Raw genomic sequence first — 25,385 nt, forward strand, 5'->3', positions numbered from 1 at the left:
GGAAGGGGGTTGAGACTGGGTGGGCTGTAAGATCCCTTCTAACCCAAGCCATTCTGTGACTGTGTGATCCCATGGGATATGTGACTTGGCATCTCTGTGCGTGGCAGGTTTGTGATCCTCTCCGTGGTGCTCTTTGGGCTGGTGTACAACCCCAATGAGACCTGCTCGCTGAACCTGGTGGACCACGGCAGAGGCTACCTGGGCATCCTGCTCAGCTGTATGATCGCAGAGATGGCAATCATCTGGCTCAGCATGCGAGGCAGCATCCTGTACACCGAACCCCGAGACTCCATGCAGTATGTGCTCTATGTCAGACTGGGTAAGAGGCAGCGGCCTGAGGCCTCCTAATGACTCAGCCTCCACACTGCCATCTGCTAGCACAGAAGACTTCTCTCTCCACACCCTGACAAACACAGCTTCTCAAAGACATCCAGATGGCCACTTGTATGTGATATGCATCTGAATACATCACATATAGTGCACCCTGTCATTGATGTAAGACTCTTATGCAGTGCCCCAAATATCTTTCTAGCAAACCTTTAACTTGTCATCCTCGTTGTGATGCAGGTACATCCTTTTCATCTAACAAAATATGCTCTCCTTCTGTCTTGCAGCTCAGATTTGCCACAGTGAGATGCATCTACACCTCTCTCCCACTCGTTTTTCCACAAGTTTTCCTATGATACAGGCATATGCCTTTGTAAATCATGGCTGTTCTCACCCCAAGGCCATGTGCATGTCCTTTGCCTGACACATATATACTTAAATCTGCATCTGCTTACCCTTGAAGCATGTTTGACCTTTTGGCTCACATGTAGTGCATCTCTCCATCCTGCAACGTGCGTTCTGATACTTTGCCTCCAGGCATTGGGAGGTAAATAGGTTTGCCACCTGCTTGCTGGTTGCATCTTCTCTCTGAGAGTGCATATGTCTTTTCTTCCTAAAAACATTTCCTTTTTTTTTTCTCACCCACCAAAAACTGGGTTGGAAAAGAGACTGTTTTTCAGTCCATCAATCAGGGATTCCATTTTAGTTTGTCTTCCCTCCCCTGGTCCATTCTCTTCCAGATACAGAAAATCGATCTGATTTTTCTGTGCTGGATGAAGACTTTGAGAAAATCTTTTGGAGAAGCAGAATCAAGCCCATTCCAACAAATCATAGCAAGTTTTTCATTTTTGTTTTTGCTGGATGGTTTTCTGGCAAAATTTGCTGAAAGATGGGTAACTTTGCTTGAAAGCTCTATCAAGGAGGCATTTCCGCCTTAGAGTGCTAAGTGCAAATCATTAACATGAATAGCAAACAAGTCTTTCTCTCCAGTTTCCCAGGCACAGCGTGATCTCCCTGAGGAAGCATGTAGAGCCTGACAGCTTCACTAACACCACTGAAAACAGACTAAGTGAGGCAGGGGAGGTAGAAAGAGTCCAAAGAATCATCATCTCATTTTCTTCCCCGTGTTTAAGATTTGTATTTAAGCTGTGACTTGGGTCTTGCACATGTTTATTTCATGGTTGGTTGTTTTCCCTCTTAATGGCTCTGGTGATTGAATTAGGGGTGTGACCTTTCTGTGGGCAAGGTCCATGTGATAGCCTGATTTCAACAGAGCACATTTAGTGCTTGTGAATATAAGGATGTAGTTGTAATAATAGCCCACAAAGGTCTTCTCGATGGTATTGCTACTCCTGTTCCACAGCTGGTAGCCTCAGAGGGGAGGTTAGCTAAGGTAGGCAAAGCCGAGTGCAGCGCTACTTCAGAACACTCAAGGATCTGGGTTCATCCTTGGTTTTATTCTCACTGGATGGCTGCTCAGTTTTTTGGGCTGGGCTGTGGGTTCAGTCCCAGCTCCACCAAAGGCTTGCTAGGTTACATGCAGGCTGTTTACCCCCTGTCTCGTTCCCCATCTACACTGTGAGGCCATATTGCATTGAGAAAGTGAGGATGGGCACTTCAGAGCAGTGATTCCCAACTTTTTTCTTGAGCCACAGTCAGCTGTAATTTCTTGCTCTCTACCAGGATAACATGCAGAACTGAGGAGCCAGTAAGGGCTTCCTTAAGGGCTACATGTTGGGAATTATTGTTGCAAAAGCTGCAAAGGCCATGGAAACATTTGTTAAGTGTAGTAAGTAGAAGTAATCCTGGTTACACACTGCTGTTTATTTCATGTCTTTGAATCAGGCCAGCTTTGTTGTTAGATGGTGATTTTCTTTACCAAAGGGAGTCTTTGCACTGTCATTGAGAAAGGGGCAGCTATGGGATTGACTTCTCTGATGCAGCCAAGAACACTTCTAACTTTAGGTATGTGGTCCGTGTGTCACTTAGGAGTAGTTATTGTTAAGGAGACATTTTGGGTTCATTTTCTTGAGTATTGGCCCGGTCTTGTGGCCTTTTATTCTGCAGCTGTCCTACTAAAGAGCTCATCTTTGGGATTCCTTGCAAGAAGATGGGGAAAGGCAGTTATTGATCTTTAGGGAGATGCTGCTACTATTCTTTGTGTTCCTTTTGTTTCAGCTATCTTGGTGATTGAGTTTGTGTATGCTATTGTGGGCATCATTTGGCTAACGCAGTACTACACTTCCTGCAATGATATCACCGCAAAGAGTGTCACTTTGGGTATGTATTTGGAATGTGTGTGCACAGACATCCTCTTGCCTTGGAGAGCTAATTCACTCATGCATGTGGGGATTGACTGTCGGTAGTGAATTGTAGCTGTAAATGCTGTGTTTGTTTCCCCTCAAGAAACCAGTGTTCAGAACAGTTGTTCTATTCATTTGCTTGTGCTGCCTGCACTGAGGCAAAAATCCCTGTTCCCATGGAGGGGTCTGGCATGGGGAGTCTGAAAGCCCTGGTTCTCCTCCTTCTGTTCAGAATGGCTTTCCTGTCTATCTCAAATTCCTTTTCAAACCCAACCCAACCATTCTCCTGGGGGGAGTGATGGGGATGCTGCAGTCCACTAGATCTCTTAAACCAGCTGCAAAACCTAGCTGTGGTCAGAAGCCTTTGCAGAAGATTTCTTTCTGCTGCAGCTGGCTGCAGGAATACTTGGGTTAGCTTCTTCTGTCTGCCCTGTGGCAACGGAGAGGCGTGTGTGATGCACACAGAGTAGAGCAGGAAACAACACTGCCAAGACCTGAGGGCAGAGCATGTGACGTATTCCCTTTCTTTGTAGGAATGGTGGTGTGCAACTGGGTTGTCATCCTGAGTGTCTGCATCACTGTCTTATGCGTCTTCGACCCGACAGGCCGGACCTTTGTCAAACTGCGTGCCACGAAGCGGAGGCAGCGCAACCTAAGGACCTACAACCTGCGGTAAAGCACTGCTGAGAAGGGCACCCTGCTTCCTGTGGTTCTTGGCGTTCTCCCTGCCTTGCTTCAGGGAGCATTCACTTGAAGGTGTTGCTTCCCTTTGGTGAGGGTGATTTTGGAGGAAGGCAGCTCAGACTGTCAGGTGCTGTGTGTGGGCATCTGTATTTAAAGGAGGCAAAGCAATGCAGCGCCTGGCTGGATTGTGTGTTAGTCACTGGCTTCCTCAATCCTTCCTAGCCCCCTTGAGCCACAGTGCTAGTCACAGCAGCCTGCTTGTCCATCCTGTTAGCACTGTGCTTTACCTGCTAACAGGGAGGAAGTGTTTAAATTTTCCTTAGGATGAGGCACCTTTGTTCAAAGCTTCTTTCTTCTTTTGTGTATATCTGCAAAATATGACCTTTTGGCCTGAGATTTCTTAAATTTGGTCTTGGCCAAGAAACAGTGTCTTTTGTGTTGGCAGCTAGATGTTTTAATTAAGACTTGACTGCATCTTTGAGCTGACCAGATGGGGATGTGAAAGCTTTTTTTCACCAAGCAAGGCATTTTCCAGAAGCTTTTTCCTGTAGTGGGACAGCACAAGCAGGCTTTGTTTTCTTATACAGTTTTGACATATGTAACCATCAGTAAGGAATGTAACTCCGTAGGACAGAAGGCATTAGATTTTGAATGCTAAAAAATAAGGCTTTTAAAAAATATCATAGAACCCTAGAATGGCCTGGGTTGAAAAGGACCACAATGATTCAACCCCCCTGCCGTGTGCAGGGTCACCAACCACCAGCCCAGGCTGCCCAGAGCCACATCCAGCCTGGCCTTGAGTGCCTGCAGGGATGGGGCATCCACAGCCTCCTCAGGCAACCTGTTCTAGTGCGTCACCGCCCTCTGGGTGAAAATATCCAACAGATTTTGCATTTCTCATTGGAAATGTGTATTTGAGGGGTCTTTTGAACATGTGCTCTTTCTGTGTCTTAAAATGGAATCCTTCAGACCCCTTATTTTCTGGAGGGAGGAAAAGTTTCCAGATGCCTATTTTTTTATTGCAGATTAGAAGAAGCTTTGTTTTGCCATTCTGGTACGTTGCTAGCACTAGCCTTGAATATATTCAGAATTAGCGCCTTGTAATCCTAATGGCTGCAATTGCTGCATTGTGGCAAAGACCTTCCCAAGCAGATGCTGAAAAGATGCTGTGGCTGTGGTATCCCAAAATAAATCAAAGCTGTTCGGTTTAATCCATTTTTTGTTCTTTTTGAGGGGAGGCTGTGCCACAGGTTACGAAGCTCTTTTTGCCACAGAGCTTAAAGTAAGGCAAAACAAAACACCAAAAATGATTTCCCCCTGGAGTTTTGAGATCGCAGACAATTAAGTGAAGGTGTTTGTCCCTTGGGCCCTGACCAGGTTTTTCCCTCCAGGCCTGTAACATTTTCAGATAGCTTTTTCCTGCTGCTTGCAGATTTCTGCTGTAGGAAGGGAGCGTTAACAGATGTTAACACGGAAAATGCTGTGGGCTGTAACGTGGAAGGGAAACACAAAATAACCCTATGTGGTTGCTACTAAACCTATTGCTTCCAAAGAGTATAGCTTGAAATTAGCCGCTTGCTTGAAGCAATCCTTTCCAGGCAGCTTTGAAATTTTCTGCCTGCTTCCAGATTATGATTCTGCAAGATGCTGAGGGCCAGTTGTTCCTATTGCATCCCTTGGTCTGCAGCGATGTGAGCCTGCAGAGGTATAGCATTAATTTGGCATTTGTGTCACCTTAATCTGAGCTGTTTTTCCTGTCTCAGCTCATGAAAGAACTCAATTTGGTTGTCACGTTTAGGAGACATGAACCTCCAGCTTCCTTTTTGCGGTTCTCTGCTGTAGCTATTGGACTGTGGTTTTCTTTTATCTGTGGCTTCTTGATGTGTGTGGGCTTTCATGTTCTTGCAGCATGAACAAAATAAATCAAACTGAAACAAATGGCTCGATTAATTGCGCTGAGACTTTTCTAAAGAACTTGTTGTAGGACTCATCCAAAACATGTGGAAGTTCAGTGCTTGGAAGAAAGAATTTGGGAGAAGTCAGAGTGAAAATAGCTCAGAGCACACTTGCTTGTCCAACCCCCGCTGCGAAGTTGTGAAGTTCTTTGCATTGCTGCACGAGCTTTCTGGCATTTGGTGGAGCAAACAGAGAGCATTGCCAGCTCTGTCTGAGGGCCCTCATATTCTTCTCCCACCTTTGGAATCTTCCCTGGACGTTGTGGGTATTTGCTTTAAAATGCTCAGCTGTGATGCCCTGCAAAATCTCCTCTTTACATTGTAGGCAAATACTTGCTTACCAGCAGCTTTTTCTTCCAGGTGCAACCAACTCTCTGTGCTCAGGCTCTTTATGGCAGAAAAATAGAAGCTGTCTTTTATTTTTGATTGAACTGACCTATGTTAACATTGGTCTGTATTCACACGACAGTGACCCTGTATTACAGGAGTTGTGGACTTTATCCATAGGCAGGCAGCTTGGCTCTCTGAGGGGGGGGGGTAAAGAAGAGTCAGCTAATTCCATAGCACTGAGCCTGTCTTGATCTCAGGTTTGTTCTGTAGGAATGCTGGTTCAACTTAATGGACTGTTACCCTGGAAGTGTAGTAACTAGGGCAAGTTCCCAACGGTGGAATGAACTCAGCTATAGCTTATTGTAAGTAGGCTTGTCCAATTAGCTAATTTTGAAGCTGAAATTGAAATGTCATATAAACCAAATGTGGGCTGAGTGAAACCTTCCATATTTCAGGCTTTTTTTAACCTTTTCTAAATTGAAAGAGAACCTTTAGCTTGCTTTCCCACTTCTGGTTTCAAGTTATGCACCATACTCAAAGAACAGAATTTTTTTCAGTTCTGAAACTGGTACATATCATAAAAATATTTTCCCAAGTAAGTTATTTAATGGAAAAAGTTGCACTGCTCTTCATGCTAATGCTCAGTCTGTGCCTTTTTGTAAACCTGGATTTCTTTTCTGCAGACATCGCCTGGAGGAAGGGCAGGCCAGCAGCTGGACACGCCGCCTCAAGGTTTTTCTTTGCTGCACACGGACAAAGGACTCTCAGTCGGTAGGTACCAAGAAGCTCCTGGCAGAGAGCAAGCTCTGTGTGTGCCCAGTGGTACGTAGGACTCAGCAGAGCGGAGCAGTGTGGGATTCCTGCTATCAAACCTGGACCTGCCTCATTTCGCTGTGAGTGTTCTGAGATGCAGAGCCTTGAGGAGTCCAGTGAGCCTTGACAGCAGTGCTTGCAAGGACTGACATTGTGAGCCAAGAAGCAGCAATCTGAGCCACCCCTCAGAATGTAGACTTCGCATTTTGCTCTGTGCTGGTTCCTTTTCCTTCCTCTCAGCCTGAGTAGGTCGAATTAAAGCTTTTATTTCTGCAGGGGCTTACCTGCAGAAATAGAATCACAGAATCACAGAATTGCCTGGGTTGAAAAGGACTACAATACTCATGTAGTTTCAACCCCCCTGCTGTGTGCAGGGTCACCAACCACCAGCCCAGGCTGCCCAGAGCCACATCCAGCCTGGCCTTGAGTGCCTGCAGGGATGGGGCATCCACAGCCTCCTCAAGCAACCTGTTCCAGTGCATCACCACCCTCTGAAGAAGCTGTTATTTCTCTTTAGGTGCAGATGTAACATCACTGGGGAGGATAGTTGTCTCTTTCAGAACAGCCATTCTTATCCTTCTGGTTTAAAATATTATGGACTCCTCTCTGGGACAGATAATAGCACTCAAGAGTGGTGTTGTCAGTTTCAAGCTTGTCTCCAGAAGCTGCTCTTTACTTTGCTATTACGGCAAACTGACTGATTTTAAGTGATGATACTAGTGGAAAAATATATTTTTCATCAATCTAGGTTCACCATTTAACAGCACTTTGTGTGATCAGCTTCGGTTTTCCTTTACTTAGTCAGATTATCCTACTACTTTAAGTCAGTCTTATGCCTGAGGAAGAGAGAGACTTTGAAAATGGAAAAATATAAAGCTGCCAGAATCAGCAACAAGAATACTCCTGGGTACTGACAGGCCCTATTTGGGATGCTAGCAGAGCCTGCTGTTTTGTCAGTGGATTCAGATGAAGATTGAACCTTTGAAGTTTTCACGTGCTACGGTTGGGATTGTTCCTTTGCAGAAACAGTGCAGGGTAAGGGGTTGATTTCACATCCCAAATGATAGCAGCCCATTAATTCCTGGCTTTCACGTTCAAGTGATATTCAGCAGGAGTCCTAATAACCTGATAGAGGTCAACATTGAGGTGGAGTACTGTGCTGACAGCATTAATGTTTAAGTTGCTGAGAATTACGAATAATTGAGAACTCCTTGAGGACCAAGCAGAACCGGGGAGCTGTTATCAATGAGAGACGAAAGTCATAATAGTGAAGGATGAAGCAGTGCGTGCACATTTGAAGAAACAATTTAAATGACTTGCATACACTGATAGGCTGTGAATTAGTTACAACCTCTCAGGGAAAGAGCTAGGAGTTATCAAGGACACCTCAACAAAGACATCCGTGCACAGCAGTGGCCAAAAAAAAACCCTCAGAATAACATGGAAGGACGTAGAAAGTGACAGAAAACATCAAGGGACTGACTGAATGATCTCCTCACTTAATATAGTTTGGTCTCCTAAAAGGTGCAGGAGAAAAAGGAGCATATTGGAGGGGCTATGAACTTGTATAGGAAGAGAAATGAGTCTGGGATTTTAACCTCAGAAGGAAAAAGTGCAGTGAGATGAAAAGCCGTGTAAAAATAATGGAGAGTCAGGTGAAGGCTACCTGAACATGTGTTCATCACAGATGGCAGCCAGTATGAATTAGATGACAAGGGCTTGTTGGTAAGCATGTGTCGTTATCCTCAGGGTGCAGTTGTTGTCATAGCCCTTCTGCAGAAATCCAGCCGTGTGTTGTGGTGTTCCTGGCTGCGTGATGGACAAAGTGCAGCCCCAAGCTGCTGGCCTGTTCTGGACGCACAGCCCAGTCCCGCCAGCTTTCACAGATCATCTTCTAGAGCTGCTTAGGAAAATCCATCTGGAAAATGGCAACGAGACGAGCTGTGTGTCGGGGCAGGTCAAACAGCAGCATTTGCTTGGGGGCTACATCCTGCCCATCAGCAGAAGCACCTTGGGGTGCACTGGCTTTGTTTTTACCTGGCTGCCCCAACAGGTTGTTCTGCCAGATCCCAGAGCCCTGAGAGGCATCAAGTGCCCCAGTTCCTGAACAGAGGTATTTAGGAATGCTGTTCAGGAGCAGCAGTATTCAGGAATGCAAAATATTTCACCTCGTGTCAAGAGTTTTTTAAGCAGACTTTTCATTCTGCAGTGACTGTTGGTTTCTGCTGCTTTTTCTAGTTCAGGATAAAAGCAGACACTAGAATCTTCAAATTCCTTGTGCTGTTGGGTTTCCATTTTACATTCAGCTTGAATGATTTCCAGGCTCTTTTCTTTGAAGAAACAAGCTCTGACTTTGTGTGTCCTGGCATGACAGTGTGTGGAATGAATGCGTATGTAATGTATCAGAAATGAATCCATCGCTGCCTCTCCCAGGCTTGATGGGGGAAAAAAAAATGTTCTAGCAGGGGATGATTGTCCTCTGGGCTGGAAAATAAAGTTCTGCAGAGTGAATGTGGCACCAGGGCAAGAATCTGTTCCTGTGAGTCTGGAGCAATGTCTACAGCTCTGAGTCTCCACTGGCTCTGCCAGCCCCAGAGCCTCCAGGGTTTGTAGCAGGGTGATGCAGTCAGTCCTCCAGTGTCAGATCAGTGTCATCAACAACTCTTCTTTCAGAACAAAGAATACACATTGAACTTTGGTTCTGGGCTTTATTGTGGACAGAGTATTAAGAGGTGGTGGTGTTACTTTGGATTAGTGTTGTTTGCCTTTTCATTTGAGACCATTTGCATTTCTTGCTGGGTCAGCACTTTGTGGACAGCGTGGTTGTGAAGTTGGTAAGGCTGATCTGAGTCTGTTTGCTCTTTAGCTGCACAGCTGGCACAGAAACCTGTGCAGTGGGTACCCGAAACCCCATTCTTGAGGAGGATGTAATTTGCTTTAGGCAAGCAAGAATATGATAAAAGGTAATCTTGCACTCCAGGAGTTTGGCAGAGAATAGAAGAATGTAGGTCATTTCCTACAAGCCTGCTGGGGGAGAAGGGATTTGCTTTCTGATCTGTCAAAGAGATGGGGAGACTGTGCCCTGAAGACCAGCCCAAGTGAACAGCCCAGGCTATCTACAAATGGGACTGCAGTCGCATGGTGTTAGTGTTGAGTAAAGGTTGCAATGAAAATACGGCTAGAAATCCAGGATAAGACTGATAGATCTTGGTAGGATAAGTTAACAGTGGCAGCTCTTGAAATACCGGTCACTTGTGTGCTATAGCATTTGCTCAAGCCCACTCTTTGTTGGTTCAGCCCCTGGGTCACCCCTGCCTTTGAGCTCTGTTCTAAGCAGTAACCAGACATGTTGTCTCACAGTCTGGCCATTTCCAGCCTCCCAAACCATTCTCACCTCAGGTCCTATGTGGGTTGTTGTTGTTGTTTATTTGTTTTTTAAATATGGTACATAGCCAAAAGGGAAATAACGTTTCTCCTTGAAGTCCGTGTCACTCTGCTGTAAAGCTTTGGATGATCTTCTTTCCAGTTTCCAGTTCTCTCCCTTTTCCTGCAGTGTCTTCGTTTAGAGGATCGGTCATTTTCCCTGCTGGGAACTCTGTGTTCAGCAACTTGGACTTGATGAACTTAGTGGTCCTTTCCAACCTTAATGATTCTGTGGCTCGATGACTCGGATCTGTTTTCACAGGTTGTTCTTTTCAGGCCCTTTTGCTTGGGTGTGCTCCAAGAGAAACTTGGAAAAGCTTGCTAACTTGCCCAGGTCTTTCAGGACCTGGGGCTCTGATGTGTAACACCTGCTTGTTGTAATTTAACTCTTTGGAATCGTGTAGTAGACAGCACAGTGGTGAGTGGTGAGCAGTACAGAGGTTGTTCACTGGCAGCTTGCAAAAGACTCTCATTTTCTCTGTGATGCGCCCAGGGTGGTGAGGTCTGACTTAAGTATGGGGGCAGTAACTCCAGGACAGGGTTACAGAACTGAAGAGGCTGTTAAATAGGATGTATTTGGTGCATTTTTCCTGACTAGCCTTTGTTCAAGTGAAATTGCCTTTGAGGACAATGAGGCGATGTGGGATTGGGATTCTTTGGGTTCTCAGCTTACTTCCTCTGTCTTATTTACACTGAAAACCTTGTCCTTCCCTCCTTTTGTATATGCATTCCCTGTCCTGTTGCTTAGGTGGTCAGCTTATCCACATAGTGCAAATCCAGTCTCAGTTGAGACTATTCATGTGACGTTCATAGAATCGTAGAATGGCCTGGGTTGAAAAGGACCACATTGATCATCCAGTTTCAACCCCCCTCTATGTGTAGGGTCACCAACCATCAGAGCGGGATGCCCACTTTGCACAATAAGAGGTATTAATAATGATTAGACCACGTGTCATGTTCCCAGAAGGAATCTTGTGGATGTTTTGGGGAGAGCTGCAGAAATGGGACCATTGCTGCTGCACTGGCTCTTATTCTGTGTCCTGTCCTGTTTTGTGGCTCCCTACACTCAAACTCCTCCTCCTAAACCCTTTTCTCTGTGGATTTTGCAGGATGCCTACTCTGAAATTGCCTACCTTTTTGCTGAGTTCTTCCGAGACCTTGACATCGTCCCATCTGACATCATTGCAGGCCTGGTACTGCTGCGCCAACGGCAGCGGGCAAAGCGCAACGCTGTGCTGGATGAGGTGGGTGGAAACTTACTGCCTTGTTTAGTTATGTGATACATCCTGATTTAAATCTTGACCCTAGACAACTGGAGGCAGTTTCTTTAAAGATAATAGGAAGAGTGGAGAGAAGACTCCACCATCAGAGCACAACTGCAGGGGCAAGGAAAAAGGCCTGAATTCCCAAACTGTTCTGTCATTGGAATTTGCAGATTCCTAATTGAACAGAAAAGCTGTACTTATTTTATTCAGAGGTGGTGATGGGGTCAGGTGGAAATCTGAACAGCAGTCGGTCAGGATGCTTGCAAGCTGCCTTGCCCCATGTTACACAGTTCTTTGTTTCTCACGTATAGATTTTTTTTGTCTCGGTGTCACAGTGAAGATTTTCGTGTATTTCTGACTTACAGGCAAACAATGACATTTTAGCTTTTCTGTCTGGGATGCCAGTGACCAGGAACACAAAGTATCTGGATCTGAAAAATGCGGTAAGTCACTGGACTGTGATCTGGCAAACTCACGTGCTTCTTTATGTAGCCTGTTTTCTTTTTTCTCGGTGGTTTCTTTTCTGCCTTTCTGGAATAATCAAAGAGATTAAAGAATGGTGCAAGCAAATAATAATGCTTGTTCTCCTGGAGGCTTTGTTGTCTTCGGATCACTTTTAAAGCATTATCTGTCTGTCCTCCTCTTCGTGGGAAGTAGAATTTCCACTCTGATGCTGAAAGACAATGTGAAATTTCTCACAAGTCAGAGGTACGAGTTGAGTGCTGCAGCCAGGGATGTTGTGCAGAGCTCCATGTAATGGTACCACCAGCTGGGTTTCGTCTTGGTGAGGGCAGGGAGCTGCCTGGAGTGAGATGGAGCCTTCTTCCCTGGAGCTGCTTCTGTCAGCAGTTCTCAGGATGGAGATGGCTGCAGTCTGTTCTATGTAAATTAAGCTTGGCTTTTCTTTTGGCATGCTGCTGTTGCAGCCCTTCATTGGGCAAGCTATATTCACCCCTCTTGATCAGATGATATTCCTGCAAGATAGGAAAGACTGACCCAATCCCAGCACCTCTGATCAAGCAATCCTGTGATTAACCTGCTTGCAGCTGTGCTATATTGCTCTGCATCTAATGCTAACTTCCTGCTTGTGTTCAGGCTGTCTCCTTCTGCATAGATATGTGGGGAGAGAGGTCAGCATGGCATACAGAAGACAGCTGTGAGGCATTTGGCCCTAGCCTGGCTTTCATGGTCCTCTCTGGGCATCTTCCTTATGGCCCGTGCCCATTTGGAAGCAGCGTCTTTAAGAGAGCTCATCTTCTTGGTACTTAAAAGTAGTTTCTCCCTGCTTAGTTCGAGTTGAGTGGGGCAAAATACACAGAGGATGGCCTTTCTTTGCAGCAGAGTGTTTGTTACAGAGGGAAGAATGCCTGTAGAACTAACTTCAGGCTTTGTTAAGTGGCTAGTAAGGCCTCTCTAATCACATGAATGGGCACAGTTATACTGGGAGGGGAGGGAAGGAGAGGATCTGAGAATGACCAGAGTGCTCTCCTGCAGTCACCTGGAAATGCTGGTAGTGTTTGCTGTCCTGGTGCTGTTAAGACAGAATGCAGATGTTCAGGGAGAAGGGTGCAGTCTCTAAGTACGATGGAAAAAGGAAAACAGGAGGAAATTGACATATGAAGAGAATAAGGCCTTTAGTGAGTCTCTTGTCTCTTTCAGCAAGAGATGCAGCGATACAAAGAGGTGTGTTACTACATGCTGTTTGCCCTGGCTGCCTATGGCTGGCCCATATACCTGATGAGGAAGCCCACATGTGGACTCTGTCACCTGGCCAGATCCTGCTCGTGAGTGGCCGTCCTGCCTATCGCTCTGCCTTCTCTCCTTCCCTCTTCCTTTCTGTTTTTCCCTGATTCAGAATCCTTTCTCCCATCGGTTTGCTTTCTCTGTCACTTTTCAGGTACTTCTTTCTTTTTTTGTTTTTGCTCTTTGCTTTTTTCTCTTCTCTTACACTTTCCATCTCTCAGTAATTTCATTCTCACATCTTTCTCTTCATTCTTTTCCACAGTTACTTATCTGCTTACCCTGTAAAATAACCGACTGTCACATTCTGTCCTCCCTGGTACACTAAGGATCGTGCCAGTCCTGTGTAGTTGGGGTAACCAGTGGAGAGAACTCATCTGGCACAAGAGAGCTTTCACACTGAGTCAAAATAGCTGCCTCAAAATGCAGAAATCAGATTTATCAGCAAGCCCAGTTAGGCAGACAATTGACATTTGGATCTTTATTAAAGCATCAGCAAGACTTGGCCAGAGTTTGTGCTGCATTCTCTCTGACTAATTGTTTTTTGATTGCCGTGCTGTATACTGCTCACCTCATGGTAGCAACACTGTAGTTCAGTTCAGGCTTGCATGTTAAATGTTAGCCTTTTAGCTTCTATAATGCTGTCATCGGATTCTCTTCAGAGTTGAGCTTTTTGCCCTTAAAGAAGTAAGTTTTTTTTCTCCAAGCCCATTAGGAGAAATATCCTTCTGAGTCACTTTGATCTGTGAAATGTTTCATAAGGAAAAGAAAGGAAGAAAGAGTTTGTGCTTGCACTGTGGTTCTGGGATGATTCTAGACCTGTTTTGCTACTTGTTATAAGTAGATCTAGCAAGTGGTAGTTGCTTGTGTGTTGAAGCAGTGTAGAACTGTGCACAGTATCCCCCGAGGAGAGATCCCAGCTCCACCTCACAGTGATCCTTTGGAGACTGGCTGCACTGTAGCTCTCTCTGGTGCTCAGAAGGAAAACTACATCTGGTCCCCGTGCTGTTTTTGATGTGGAAATACAAGTTGTGTGCTGTTTTGTGCAAGAGCTGCAGCAAATGAGAAATCACTGCTGTCAGGATGAGACAAGTGTGGCTTGCAGGTTTTCTCTTCCTTTCCTTCCCCTTGCCTCTAGGCATCCCACTTTAAAATCTGTCTCTTTTATGTTCCTCTTCTTTCCTCAAAGCTATATATTTTTTTCTTCTGCAGGTGTTGCTGTCTCTGTCCTTCACGTCCCCGCTATGCACCCAGTGTCACCATTGAAGAGGATAATTGCTGTGGCTGCAATGCCATCGCCATCCGGCGCCACTTCTTGGATGAGAACATGACCTCGGTGGACATCGTTTACACTTCTTGCCACGATGCGGTACGCAAAGTCTGCAGCCCCTTCCTATTTGAGGCGTGTTCCCAAGGCCCTTCCAAGTGGGACTTGTATGCTCCACTCCAGCTTTAGTGGTGCAGAAGAAGGAAACTTGAGCTTTTTTCTGATCCTAGAGTTGTCTTCCTATCTCTCTGCCAAGAATTTCTGTCCCTTGGACAGAAATATTTGCTCCTGATCAGAGGCAAATGTTAAGCTGCTCTGCTTTCCCTGAGCAGGAGAATATGTGAAGGAGAATGTCTCATCTGAGCATTACAGCAATGCATCTCTTCTAGGTTTATGAAACTCCTTTTTATGTGGCTGTGGACCATGAGAAGAAGAAGGTGGTCATCAGTATCCGAGGAACTCTGTCTCCAAAAGTAAGTGCGTTGTGCAGTGGCCTCACACACCCATGGCCACCCTAGCAAACTTTCAGGACAGCCTGAGATCTTCCTGGCTTGCTGTTGGTGTTTGATTTACCTGAAGCACAGTGACTCCTTCCTTCAGGATGCCCTGACTGACCTGACTGGGGATGCAGAGCGCCTTCCAGTTGAGGGTCACCATGGAACGTGGCTGGGACACAAGGTATGTAAAGAAACACACATTGTTGTGATGTCTTCACTTTTAGTTATAGGCAAAACAGCAACAAAAAAGCAGCCTTGAACTGTTTGAGCTGTTAAGAGTGTTTTCAACTGCAGTGAAAGAGATGTAAAAACAAATAAGTCCTGAAATTGTAAAAATCAGTCTGTAAAAACAAAAAGAAAAGAAAATTGCTGCATGCAATCAGCAAAAAGCAAGCTGCAAAAAGAATCTGTGGGGACCTGGAACTAAACTGTCAGCGTCGTTGGAATTACTTTTTCTTCCAATGAATCACCTTTTCAGAATTTGCAATCAAAGCCTTTAAACCCAATCAAACCCTCTTTAAGATTCTGTTGCAAAGGGATGTTCATGGAACCTCGTAACCAGGCATTGGCAGGGCTTGTATCTGTGTAATTAGACTGATGCTGCGTGTCTGTGTTAGTGAGCAGGGCTGGACTGAGAAATCAATTTAGCACAGAGCTTACCTTTGCCCCAGTCCAGCAAAGTAGTGGCACACGTGCTGGGTTTTAAGATTAGCAGCAGTTTGGCGGCCTCTCAAGGCATAATGCCAGACTGGGAAAGGCAAATCCAAACTGGAGGTTGCATGTGTTGGAAGGATTGTGGTAGCTGCTGGGAAACGCTGCCACTCAGGGAGATGAAATGCTGGGGGTGATCTGGTCAGGGTCCCTTCAGGACAGGACATTGAGCTCATAACTCTTGCTCTGTTCACTGTGTCCTTCCAGATCACCCGCGTGCTGTGCTTTGATGCTGTGCTTTATCAAGTGGAGCATTAGAGGCTGATAGCTGCATCCTCAGGTGCTCAGCTGGGTATGGGCCTGAGAAAGGAGTCATTACCCTCTCGTGCTGTTGGGGCTCGCTGTGGTTCTGGAAGGATTTTATTTCACACTCTCAAAATGGGCCTTTTGAAAAGTGTTTTGTGCTTCTTCTTTCGCAAATGAGTATTTCTTTCATTTCCCCAAAATGGGAAGGTGAATCAGTGTGGTGGTTACACAAGGCGTTGTATAGAAACAGAGATAAATGAGGAAGTGATGTGTCACTTAGTTAATTCCGAGGTATCTGAGCCTTTTCTGAAGTGTTATGTCTGCTGTCAAAGATAATGTCACTTGGTTTTGTGCTCCTTCATCTGATTCAAAATGACTTTGCGGAACCATTGTGACAAGCAGTTCGTATAAACCAGAGGGAAGCAAGGGGCATTTGTTCTATTTTAAATCTGCAGAAAAGCTACTAATAGATACCTATAGGAGTTGGATTCTTCTCTTGTTCTCTTTTTTTCCTGGGGTAATATTCATATGCCAGTAACTTATATGAAACATTATCAGATCATTCCCCGCCTTTTGTATTGGATTTTGATTTGCCTTTTGCATTTTGCCTTTTTCTATTGTTACAAATACAGAAATACTGGTTTATCATCTCAAATTATTATAAATATTAATCTTCAGACAATAATGTGCTGTTGATTCCTGAGGGAAGCTAACAGAGATAATAGAATTTAGAGATGCGGGTCCCGATGCATTTTTAATGCCCACAATTCAACTTTAATACAAAAGCAGATGAAGTACCTTGCTAACACATTTAATCTGTAGAAAAGCACTGGGCTGTTCAGGAGCTTCCTGTTTAGTTGCTTGGCTTCTGTTCTTTTCCCTGCTGTTGCTGCACACCCAGCAGGCTGGGATGCCCTGTTATCTCCACTACAACCCATGCTGCTTCACACGGTGCCTATCAGACATCTGAGAAATGGAAACTCTTGATGTTTGCATGAGCCTTCCTGTTGCTCCACTGGGACCACAGGCGGAAGTGTTTGATTGTCTGGGATGCTGTACATGCTGCAGCTGATGTTTGTGAGGTCTCTGAGCTATTTTGGGTCAGCTGTAGGTTTGTGGGTTGGTTTGCTGGGGAGATTGTCACAACTCGGAGGGGAAATTAACCACAACAAAATCTCTTTACTGCTTGAGGTAAAATGCAATGATTTTTATAATGGACTTCATTTAAAAGAAAAATAAATCATAAGGAAGGGGCATGAATCCATTCTATTCAGCCTGCAGAGGACAGGAGGTTTGGTCACTGGTGTTCAGCCAGCCAAAATGGCAGTGAATAGCCATGCAGGAGGAAGCCCTGGATGTTCAGCTGTACAAACAGCCCTCACCTGTATGTCAGAGCAGTCAGCAACAGCCAGAGCTTTCTTTTCTACCACAGAGATACCCTCTTCTGTCGCATATCGCAGAGCAATTTCTTGCCTTCAGGCTGCAGAGCAATACCAATTACTTCTGCTTTGCTTTTCCTAAATCGTTGGTCCATTTGCTTGTTTATATGTGGGGTTTGAAAGTTAAGCCCAGATAATTGTATTCCTATGAAACTTGTGAAGCCTAAATCCAACTTTGTGGGGATAAGCCTCGTTGTATAATATTGACATCGCTGTCTGTATTAGAACATGCGGTAATGGTTGAAAATAGAGCTCTCAGACTGTTGGACCGTTAGTAAAATCACTATGGAGGTAGATCATGCGTTTTAAAAATAGGATCCTAAATTCATGTTAGGAATTGATATGTCGCCTGCCATTCACTCCTCATTAGAGTTAGAAATGGAGACTCCTTTGAATGCTGCTGGGAGCTGAACACAGGCCTGAAATACCACGGCATCTGCTTGTTTGATAATGACAGTGACGTTACAGGCTCAGCAGAATCACCTGTGTTCCTTTTCTTCAGTGGGCAGATTGGTGTTTGATATCCAGGGCTTTGAAAATTCCCCGTTTCTTTGCTTTCTGAAGGGGACCATACTTTTTTTTCAGCCTTTGTGATTAAACAGTGCTCCATAAAATTCACTTTGTACTTAAACTGCTTGCAGGTAGGGGTGTGATGGAAAATAGCAGAGGAGATGATCTTCTCTGGTTTCTGGCCAGCCCAGGCAGTGCGAATTGTCTGAGGGCTGCAATCACCTAATTAGAATTAGCAGTATCTCTGTGTTTACACTGAGCTTTATCACTGTTTTTAGCCTTGGCAGTTCAGGCTGGCTCACCTTTGAATATTAACTGTAATAAAGGCATAACCAAGAATTTATGCAACAGACCAAATTGCATCTCTCTTACGTAGAGTGAGACAAACCCTGAGTGCAGCCATCAGCTGGGGGAGTGGGTAGATAGTTAGAACCAGACCATTTGTTTCCATCTCCCAGCACTGGCTTTGAGGGAATAAAAACCTTTAAAAAATAAAACTCCATTCACATCCTCAGACAGCTGAATCCACTTAATACTTGCTAACACCTCCGGTCATCAGCAGCTTTCCCACACAGATAGAACTGCCACTTTTTCCCTGCCTTGGTGTTTGTGCTGTCTCCCTGTGAACCTATGAGGCCAGCTCATGCTTTCCTTTGCAGATTTAAATGCAAGAGCGCAGCTCTGGGGTTAAGATATTGACATGCAGAAAATCAAAGTTTGCTTTTCCACTGTAGGCCCCAGTGTGGGCTGACCCACAAGACACACAGCCTTGCATTTAAGTTAGTGGTGTGGTTTGTTTCTTTTTCAGGCTTTATGCCATGAGCCCAAGGATAGGATCGATGTGTGCTGTCAGAACTTAAGAGCTGTCATTACTCCTAAACACTCTGTGGCTCTAGTGAGCCAAAGCACGTGCCTAGTGAAGCAGAAGCAGCATTCGTCCTCAGCCCTGACACATGCTGTGCAGCACTCAGCTTGTCCAGCACTGAGGGCACTTTGCTGTCTCCTCCTGCAGTGCCGATGGGCAGCTGTTCATGCCCTGTTCTCTCTTTTGTTTGCACTCAGGGAATGGTGCTATCTGCTGAGTACATCAAGAAGAAGCTGGAGCAAGAGATGGTGCTTTCTCAAGCCTTTGGACGAGACTTGGTGAGCATTAGCTTTCTTTTATCACCACAGGCTGTACAGAAGTTGAGATTTCCTTCTGTTGTACTAATATCTCAATTCCTATCTCCCAGCCTCACATTACTTACTCCTAAAAGGCTTTATTTTATTTTGAGGCCTTCTTCCCAAGAATGCTGCTCAGCTCCTGTCATTTTTTTTCTCAGACATGAAGTCCCATTTGGTGGCCATGCAGGACAGGGAACATTAAAAACAAACCAAGAGGAACTAAAATCCCATCTCTATGGAGATCCTCTGTGGAGACAGGCTGTCACACTGCCTGTCTGTATGCACACATTTCCTTCAGCTCTTTATCGGAAGAGGACGCGAGGGAGATGTTAAGGAGATGCTTACCTTAGCTTATATGTCAGTAATAGCACTGTCAACCTCCTCGAGGACATGTTCTGCACCACCTGATTCCCTGCAGCCAGACAGCTGTTTTCTTCTCATGCCCATAGGGTCCCTTGGCCTGAGCAGGCCCATGGGAAATTAGCAATAGTGAAAAAGAGAAGAAGGGTGAAAGTCTTGATGCTTCTTTGGATCTGGTGCTGTACCGGTTAGCACTGAAGTGTTTGCCTTGTGATACGGGTAGGTGTAGGAAGAAGATATAGAGACATTCATCTTCTTTATATGGTGCTTTATTCCTCTCTGCCTAGAAAATGAGAATTGGATTTGTTCAGTGAGCTGTTACAAGGGTGTTTCTTTCTGTCCTTGCTATCTGACTGGCAAGGGTCTGGTGGCTGAGTACTTAGGCTGGCTTTTGTCCATGATGCTACTTATCTTGCTTGGTTTTTTTCAGAGCTGGCTTAATGTGTGGTGGGTCTAATTTCTGATGTAGTGTAACTAGCTAGACCTAACTCACATGGGTGGAGAGAGAACTTGTGGTTACCCCAGACCTTAGAGAGTAGGAGCTGCATTCTCTGACCCTGTGTAAGCCCTACGGGGCACTGGCAGAGCTCTGAGATTCTGCACTGAAACAAGATTGAAATTCGTGAAAATTGACTTATTAAGTGTGAGGCAAGCCTAGCACTGTAACCTCTGATAACAGAACACTACAGAATGTTAGAGAATAGTTTGGTCTATGAATCACTCAATCATTTGCCAGCTGTTGGGAACATCTAGGCTGCAGAAGACTGCTGTTCAAATTGCAGGTTAGTGTATCTCTTTTTCAGCGTTCACTAGGAATGAGATACATGAGAAAAAAGCCTTCATTTTCAGAATCAGAGATCTCTGATTTGTGAGCCTGTACCTGAGTATTATCAGAAGGCTATTAGACATGAGGAGAAGCAAAAGCTTCATTAAATTTCATGTAACTCCGCTTAGGTGTACATTTCATTTTTCTTTCAGGAAAGATTCAGTAGGTCAAGGACTGAATTGTGGAAGTGTATGAGAAAATGCCAGAAGAGAATGAATTCCAGTGTCTCTTCATAATAGGCAATAGTAGAGTGCAGAAAACTGCTCCCATTTCAAAATCTAACAGAACATCACTATCTCCCACTGGAGGAGGAGTTGCTTAGCTGGAGTGCAGAGTATTCATGTATAGGAACAACCCAGCAGCTGGGAAAAGGGACAGATTTGGGGGGGTTTGTGAAGTTTCTTTCCAGTCTGACTTCAATTTCTTGTTTTGTTTTTGTTTTCATTTTCAGGGGAGAGGAACAAAACACTATGGCCTGATTGTGGTTGGCCATTCCCTAGGGGCTGGCACAGCTGCCATCCTGTCCTTCCTCTTGCGTCCGCAGTACCCATCACTGAAGTGCTTTGCTTATTCTCCCCCAGGTGGGCTGCTGAGGTAGGTGTTGGGTGAGGAGGTTTGGTGGCAGAGAGGGGGTGTGTAGCTGGAGTGGCATCAGATTCATAGTAGGTCGTAGCAGTTGATGGGTGCTGAGGATTGTGGGCAGCTTTTTTCTTTATTAGAAACTGAAGTTTAGGTTCCAATGGCTGGTGGTCACTCCCAAGTATTCATGTCTATGACTTTGTTGCGAGCTTCTGTAGCTCTGATTTAACTCTGCCTAGTGGGAAACGCAAGTTGGGTGGACAGAGTGAAATTTCATCCCTGTTGTCTGCACAGTACCATTCTGTTCTCTCCCCATCTTCTGCAAATAGACACAGGAGGTGTTTGACCAAATGCAGGTGTATGTATCAGATCTAGTTGCGTCAGGACACCTTTTGCAACTGATAAAGGAATTGGCTCTTGAAAGCACCTGTGGATTAGAAGCTTCTTGTGGTGGTTACTGCATCATGGTCCAGGAATGGCCAAGGGATTTTAATTATCCTTCTAATGAATCTGGACATTTACACAAGGTTCAAGATGCCTCCATTATTGTGCTTTGCATTGTGCCCATGATCATCCCTGGGTGAAAACTGCTGGCCTCCATCAGCAGTGGCTGATTCAGAAGAGAGGTCTCTAGAAGGCAGCTGGTTGCAGAACAAGGTCACAGGTTGGAAGCCTCGATTCCCTCTTGTCTTGGTGTTTAGGTTACTGCAGGAGGTGGCTATCTTAGTTCTGTGGTGTCTTTTTAGTCCCAGAGGCATGGAATACCTTCTTCCATAGTCTCCTGCCATTACCAAAGGATAGGAGAAGTGCTAGGAGGTGCTGAGTTAGAGAACTTCCTTATCCAAGCCTATTCGGAGCCATGTGCAGGTAAGGAAGAAGGAGCTGCTCTATTGGAGCTGCACCCTTACAGAGTAATGTTGCTTGGGGTATGGGATGTGCATACCAGGCTCATCTTAGTGTGCAAGTTCTAAGGGCCATGAGCAGCTTGCATTGTGTTTTTTGTGATACAGGTTCCTTGTCTAGTAACCTCTCAAACACCAGCGGCAAATCGGGAATGAACTGCAGTTTGCTGCTAGTGAAACCCTGTTTGCTTCTTCTTGGTCCTGTTTCTCTTCCAGTGAGGATGCCATGGAATATTCAAAAGAGTTTGTGACTGCAGTCGTGCTTGGCAAAGATCTAGTGCCCAGGCAAGTTGAGAAGTGTCTGAATTCCTTGATGAGTATCTGCTGCTCTGTACTAGTCACCTATTTCCAGTCAGAAACACCCAGATCATACCTGTCTTGTTTCCTCATTTACCTGTCCTTGTATGCTTCTCACTTGTCCTCCTAGTTACCTGTACTGCTCTGTCTTTTACCTGGACACCTATATTGGTGTTTTATATACCTTTTTATAGGCGTGTCCGTCTCCATCTCTCAGTTGCCTGTATGAAACATGAAGGTGAATATCCAGCCTCTGTGATTATACTCACTGTTCGTACCTGACATGCCAGTGCTATCTTCCTGGTTGCCTGTGTTATCCTCTTCACTCTGCCCTGAGCTAGATGTGCTCTCATCACATTTTGTAGTGTTGCCTATAATCTCACACCTCTGAACCAGCTCCCCCATTTCTTGTCTTGACATTTCTCACTGCTTATCATCTCCTGTGACACATTCTGCTGAGCAGGGCTAGGAGTCAAAGCAACCTGGGTTTTATTTTAAATTCTGCCCTGTTGTGTGACCTTAGACAGTTTTGGTCTGTATATTAGACATGTAGAATTTGTGGAGGCAGAGTACTATGATGTTCTCTATATCATAGAATCATAGAGCGGCCTGGGTTGCAAAGGCCCACATTGCTCATCCAGCTCCAACCCCCTGCTGTGTGCAGGGTCACCAGCCAGCAGCCCAGGCTGCCCAGAGCCACATCCAGCCTGGCCTTGAATGCCTGCAGGGATGGGGCATCCACAGCCTCCTTGGGCAACCTGTGCCAGCGCCTTTTGTTAACCTGTAAAACAGAATCTTGTGTATTCTATAATGTTTAATATTGTCATATAGCTCTGTGATTTCTTCCTTGATTTGTCTGTTGTGTGGCATCCTGTACTTGAATTGTTTCTTGCCTACTCATTTTCTCTGACTGCCCCATCACCCTCATCTGTTCATCGACTTCTGTCTCTGTTCACTGTTCTGATCCTGTTACAGCATTTCATACTTGTTTGTTGTTACAGTGGCTTCCTGTAGCCTTTACCCTGGTTACTGGTCCCAGGTGATGGCACAACCCACTTCTTAAGTGACCTGCATTTTTGTTGCATTCTTTTTTTTTTCTGTAGCATAGTTTCTTATTTTTTCCTGCTCTTTATGTTTTTCCTGTCCCACCCCCTGTCTGCTGTTCCCTGCACAGCTGTTGTAAGCACATCTCTTCTCTTCCCAGAATTGGTCTCTCTCAGCTGGAGGGATTTCGCCGGCAGCTTCTGGATGTTCTTCAGAGAAGTAACAAACCAAAGGTAAGAATGAGGATGAACAGACTCCTGAAGGCACTGAAGTGTCTGAGCAGTGATGATGAAGTTTCAGTGTCACACAACAATTGTGCAGGCTTCTCCAGATCTCTTCCAGTCCACCTCTGTTGTTTAGGTAACCAGAGGGATGATGGAAACAGCTGGAGAGGCCAGGGCTGAGATTCAGGTTCTCTCTACCTTGCTTGTCCTGGGAAGATGTCCCATTGGTGGACAAAGATGTGCTTGCTCTAGATCCCTAACTCTGCAAGAACATCCACAAGAAGATTTTGCCACCTTTAAGGTTAAAATAAGGAAAGGAAGGAAAGACAGAGCAGGGTTCTCTCTCCCAAGGTCTGCTATTTGAACAGCAGGGGCACAAACTCTTGTGTTTTTTCTTCTCTTTTCTGCCATTAAGTATTCAGTTCAAGTAAACCTGTGGACAGTATATTGTGAGATAGCTCTCCTTTCCTAATCTTTTTCTCTTCTCCATATTCCCCCACCTTTCCTTGGTGTTGGACAGTGGCGGATCATTGTGGGTGCTACCAAGTGCATACCCAAGTCAGAGCTTCCTGAAGAGACTGAAGAGAACTCGGTAACTAGCAACCGCCTCTGGACCCACCCCAGTGATCTGACCATTGCCCTGTCTGCCAGCACGCCTCTCTACCCACCTGGCCGCATCATCCACGTGGTGCACAATCATCCTGCAGAGCAATGCTGGTGAGTGGGCACAGTGCCCTTTTCCAACAGATAATAAATACCCAGGAGAGCAAGTGTTGCCATGTGCCATCTATGAAGGAAGTGGCTTTTTTTCACTGCCTTACGGTGGCAGTGATTGCACTGTGAGGACAGAAAGCTATTCGTGTCACTGTGCAGTGCTTTAGAAGAATGTGTGCCTAATATCTCCTCCTTCTGTTTTTCCTCCTGTTGTTTTTTTCCTGTCTCTGTAACCTGCTGTTTTGCATGCCAAAACAATGGCTTGCTCTTCTTTCCCCTGCTCCTTGTTTTCTCCTCTCAATCCCAACTCCTTTTTTTAGTTGCTGTGAGCAAGAGGATCCCACTTACTTTGCTATCTGGGGTGACAATAAGGCATTTAATGAAGTGATCATCTCACCGGCTATGTTGCACGAACACCTCCCATACGTGGTCATGGAAGGGCTCAACAAGGTAACTCAGAACTGGAGTCTGAGGGTGGGGAAGTATGATGAGTTTGTGTAGTGGTTGTGGAATGGGTCCCTGCCTCTCAATGCTGATTTGTAGCCATGAAGCTCTGCCATGAGTTTTAGCCAAGTCTGCTGTGCTGTTCTGGTCTGAAAGCTGTTCCTCACTGTACTTTTGGTCATCTCCCCACTCCTGGTTCTCAGCGGGACATCCTGACAGGGCAGACTGTCCAAATGCATTCATTTAATCCTTTATGTCAAGATCTTGCCACATGCTTGTGGAAAGCATCAGTAAGAAACAGTGGTAAATTCATCAGTTTAGATGTTCTGATCTGAGAAGCGTGAAGCTGCTGTCTCCACTGAAGCACTGCTGTGCCTCTGCTTGCCTTGTATAGGTCTTAGAGAATTACAACAAGGGGAAAACAGCCTTACTTTCTGCAGCCAAAGTGATGGTGAGCCCTACAGAAGTGGATCTCACTCCAGAGTTGATCTTCCAGAGTCAGCCCTTGCCTAGTGGACCCTGTGTGCAGATTGGAACTGGAGCCCTAACAGTGGACAGAAGGAACAGCAGTACAAAGTAAGAAATACATCTTGGATTTCTCTGGAGGCACTGGGTGTGGATCCTCTCTTGGGGCATTGTGGTCAGAAGTATAGAATGAAGGACTTCCTGTATGGGACTTTTAATTAATGTGACACAAGACATAATGAATCCAGGAGAAAAAAGAAATGATCCTCTGTATTGCTCTGGGAGTGCAGCAGGGTCAGGAGAACTGAGGAGTTGAAAATATGGGAAGTTTCTTTTCTTATCCAGACAAGTAGGTTTTTCCCTGGAAACAGAAAAGCAAAGATTGCAGTCTTGCAGCCAAATCTCTGTGTGAATTATGTGGCCAAAGATAGCCCATGGCACTGATTCTTAAAAGCTGGGAAGCAGTGACAGCCATGAGCTTACAGCACGTGAAGTTACTTTATGTAAAATTGGACGTGTGGCTTCCAGCACAGCATTGCATTACAGAAGGGAAACCTTCAGGCCAAGTAGGGAAGGGAGAAGGCAAGAGGGAAGGTAGTTTGTACTTGGAGACAGGAGGCAAGACGTAAGCAGAAAACCATTGTAAGAGGCGTTCCTACCACTTCTGTAATGCATGAAAGCTTCTCTTTTGTATTCTCTTGCAATATACCCAAGCTGTTGTATACCATTGATGATTTCATTAAGTGAAAACTGCTCAGCTTGTCTCCTTGTAATTGATTCCTGTAAACATTCTTGTTTCCCACCTGCCTCCGCAAAGAGGTGGAGGTACAGAATAAGCTTGATATAAGAAGATTCC

General features: G+C 45.3%; 1 protein-coding gene across 18 annotated transcripts in view; it reads left to right on the top strand.

Moving 5' to 3' along the window:
* DAGLA (diacylglycerol lipase alpha) overlaps positions 1-25,385 on the top strand; it is a 50,616-nt gene that overhangs the window by 18,803 nt on the left and 6,428 nt on the right. For 12 of the 18 annotated variants that reach the window (XM_015863261.2, XM_032444690.2, XM_085547941.1 and 9 more), the window contains 17 exons: positions 108-319; positions 2,506-2,607; positions 3,164-3,302; positions 6,283-6,370; positions 10,945-11,079; positions 11,466-11,543; positions 12,760-12,884; positions 14,053-14,209; positions 14,497-14,580; positions 14,708-14,785; positions 18,573-18,653; positions 20,312-20,454; positions 21,558-21,626; positions 22,843-22,915; positions 23,427-23,623; positions 23,941-24,070; positions 24,459-24,640. In XM_015863261.2, coding sequence (XP_015718747.1) covers positions 108-319; positions 2,506-2,607; positions 3,164-3,302; positions 6,283-6,370; positions 10,945-11,079; positions 11,466-11,543; positions 12,760-12,884; positions 14,053-14,209; positions 14,497-14,580; positions 14,708-14,785; positions 18,573-18,653; positions 20,312-20,454; positions 21,558-21,626; positions 22,843-22,915; positions 23,427-23,623; positions 23,941-24,070; positions 24,459-24,640 — 2,073 coding nt within the window. Of the gene's footprint in view, positions 1-107; positions 496-2,099; positions 2,293-2,505; positions 2,608-3,163; positions 3,303-6,282; positions 6,371-10,944; positions 11,080-11,465; positions 11,544-12,759; positions 12,885-14,052; positions 14,210-14,496; positions 14,581-14,707; positions 14,786-18,572; positions 18,654-20,311; positions 20,455-21,186; positions 21,307-21,557; positions 21,627-22,842; positions 22,916-23,426; positions 23,624-23,940; positions 24,071-24,458; positions 24,641-25,385 lie in introns of those variants that run through there. The other 6 variants (XM_085547948.1, XM_085547949.1, XM_015863268.3 and 3 more) reach the window with 5 other exon arrangements.

The sequence above is a fragment of the Coturnix japonica genome, chromosome 5, assembly GCF_054131305.1.
Source record: "Coturnix japonica strain WE chromosome 5, WE-NBRP24, whole genome shotgun sequence".
Lineage (NCBI taxonomy): Eukaryota > Metazoa > Chordata > Aves > Galliformes > Phasianidae > Coturnix > Coturnix japonica.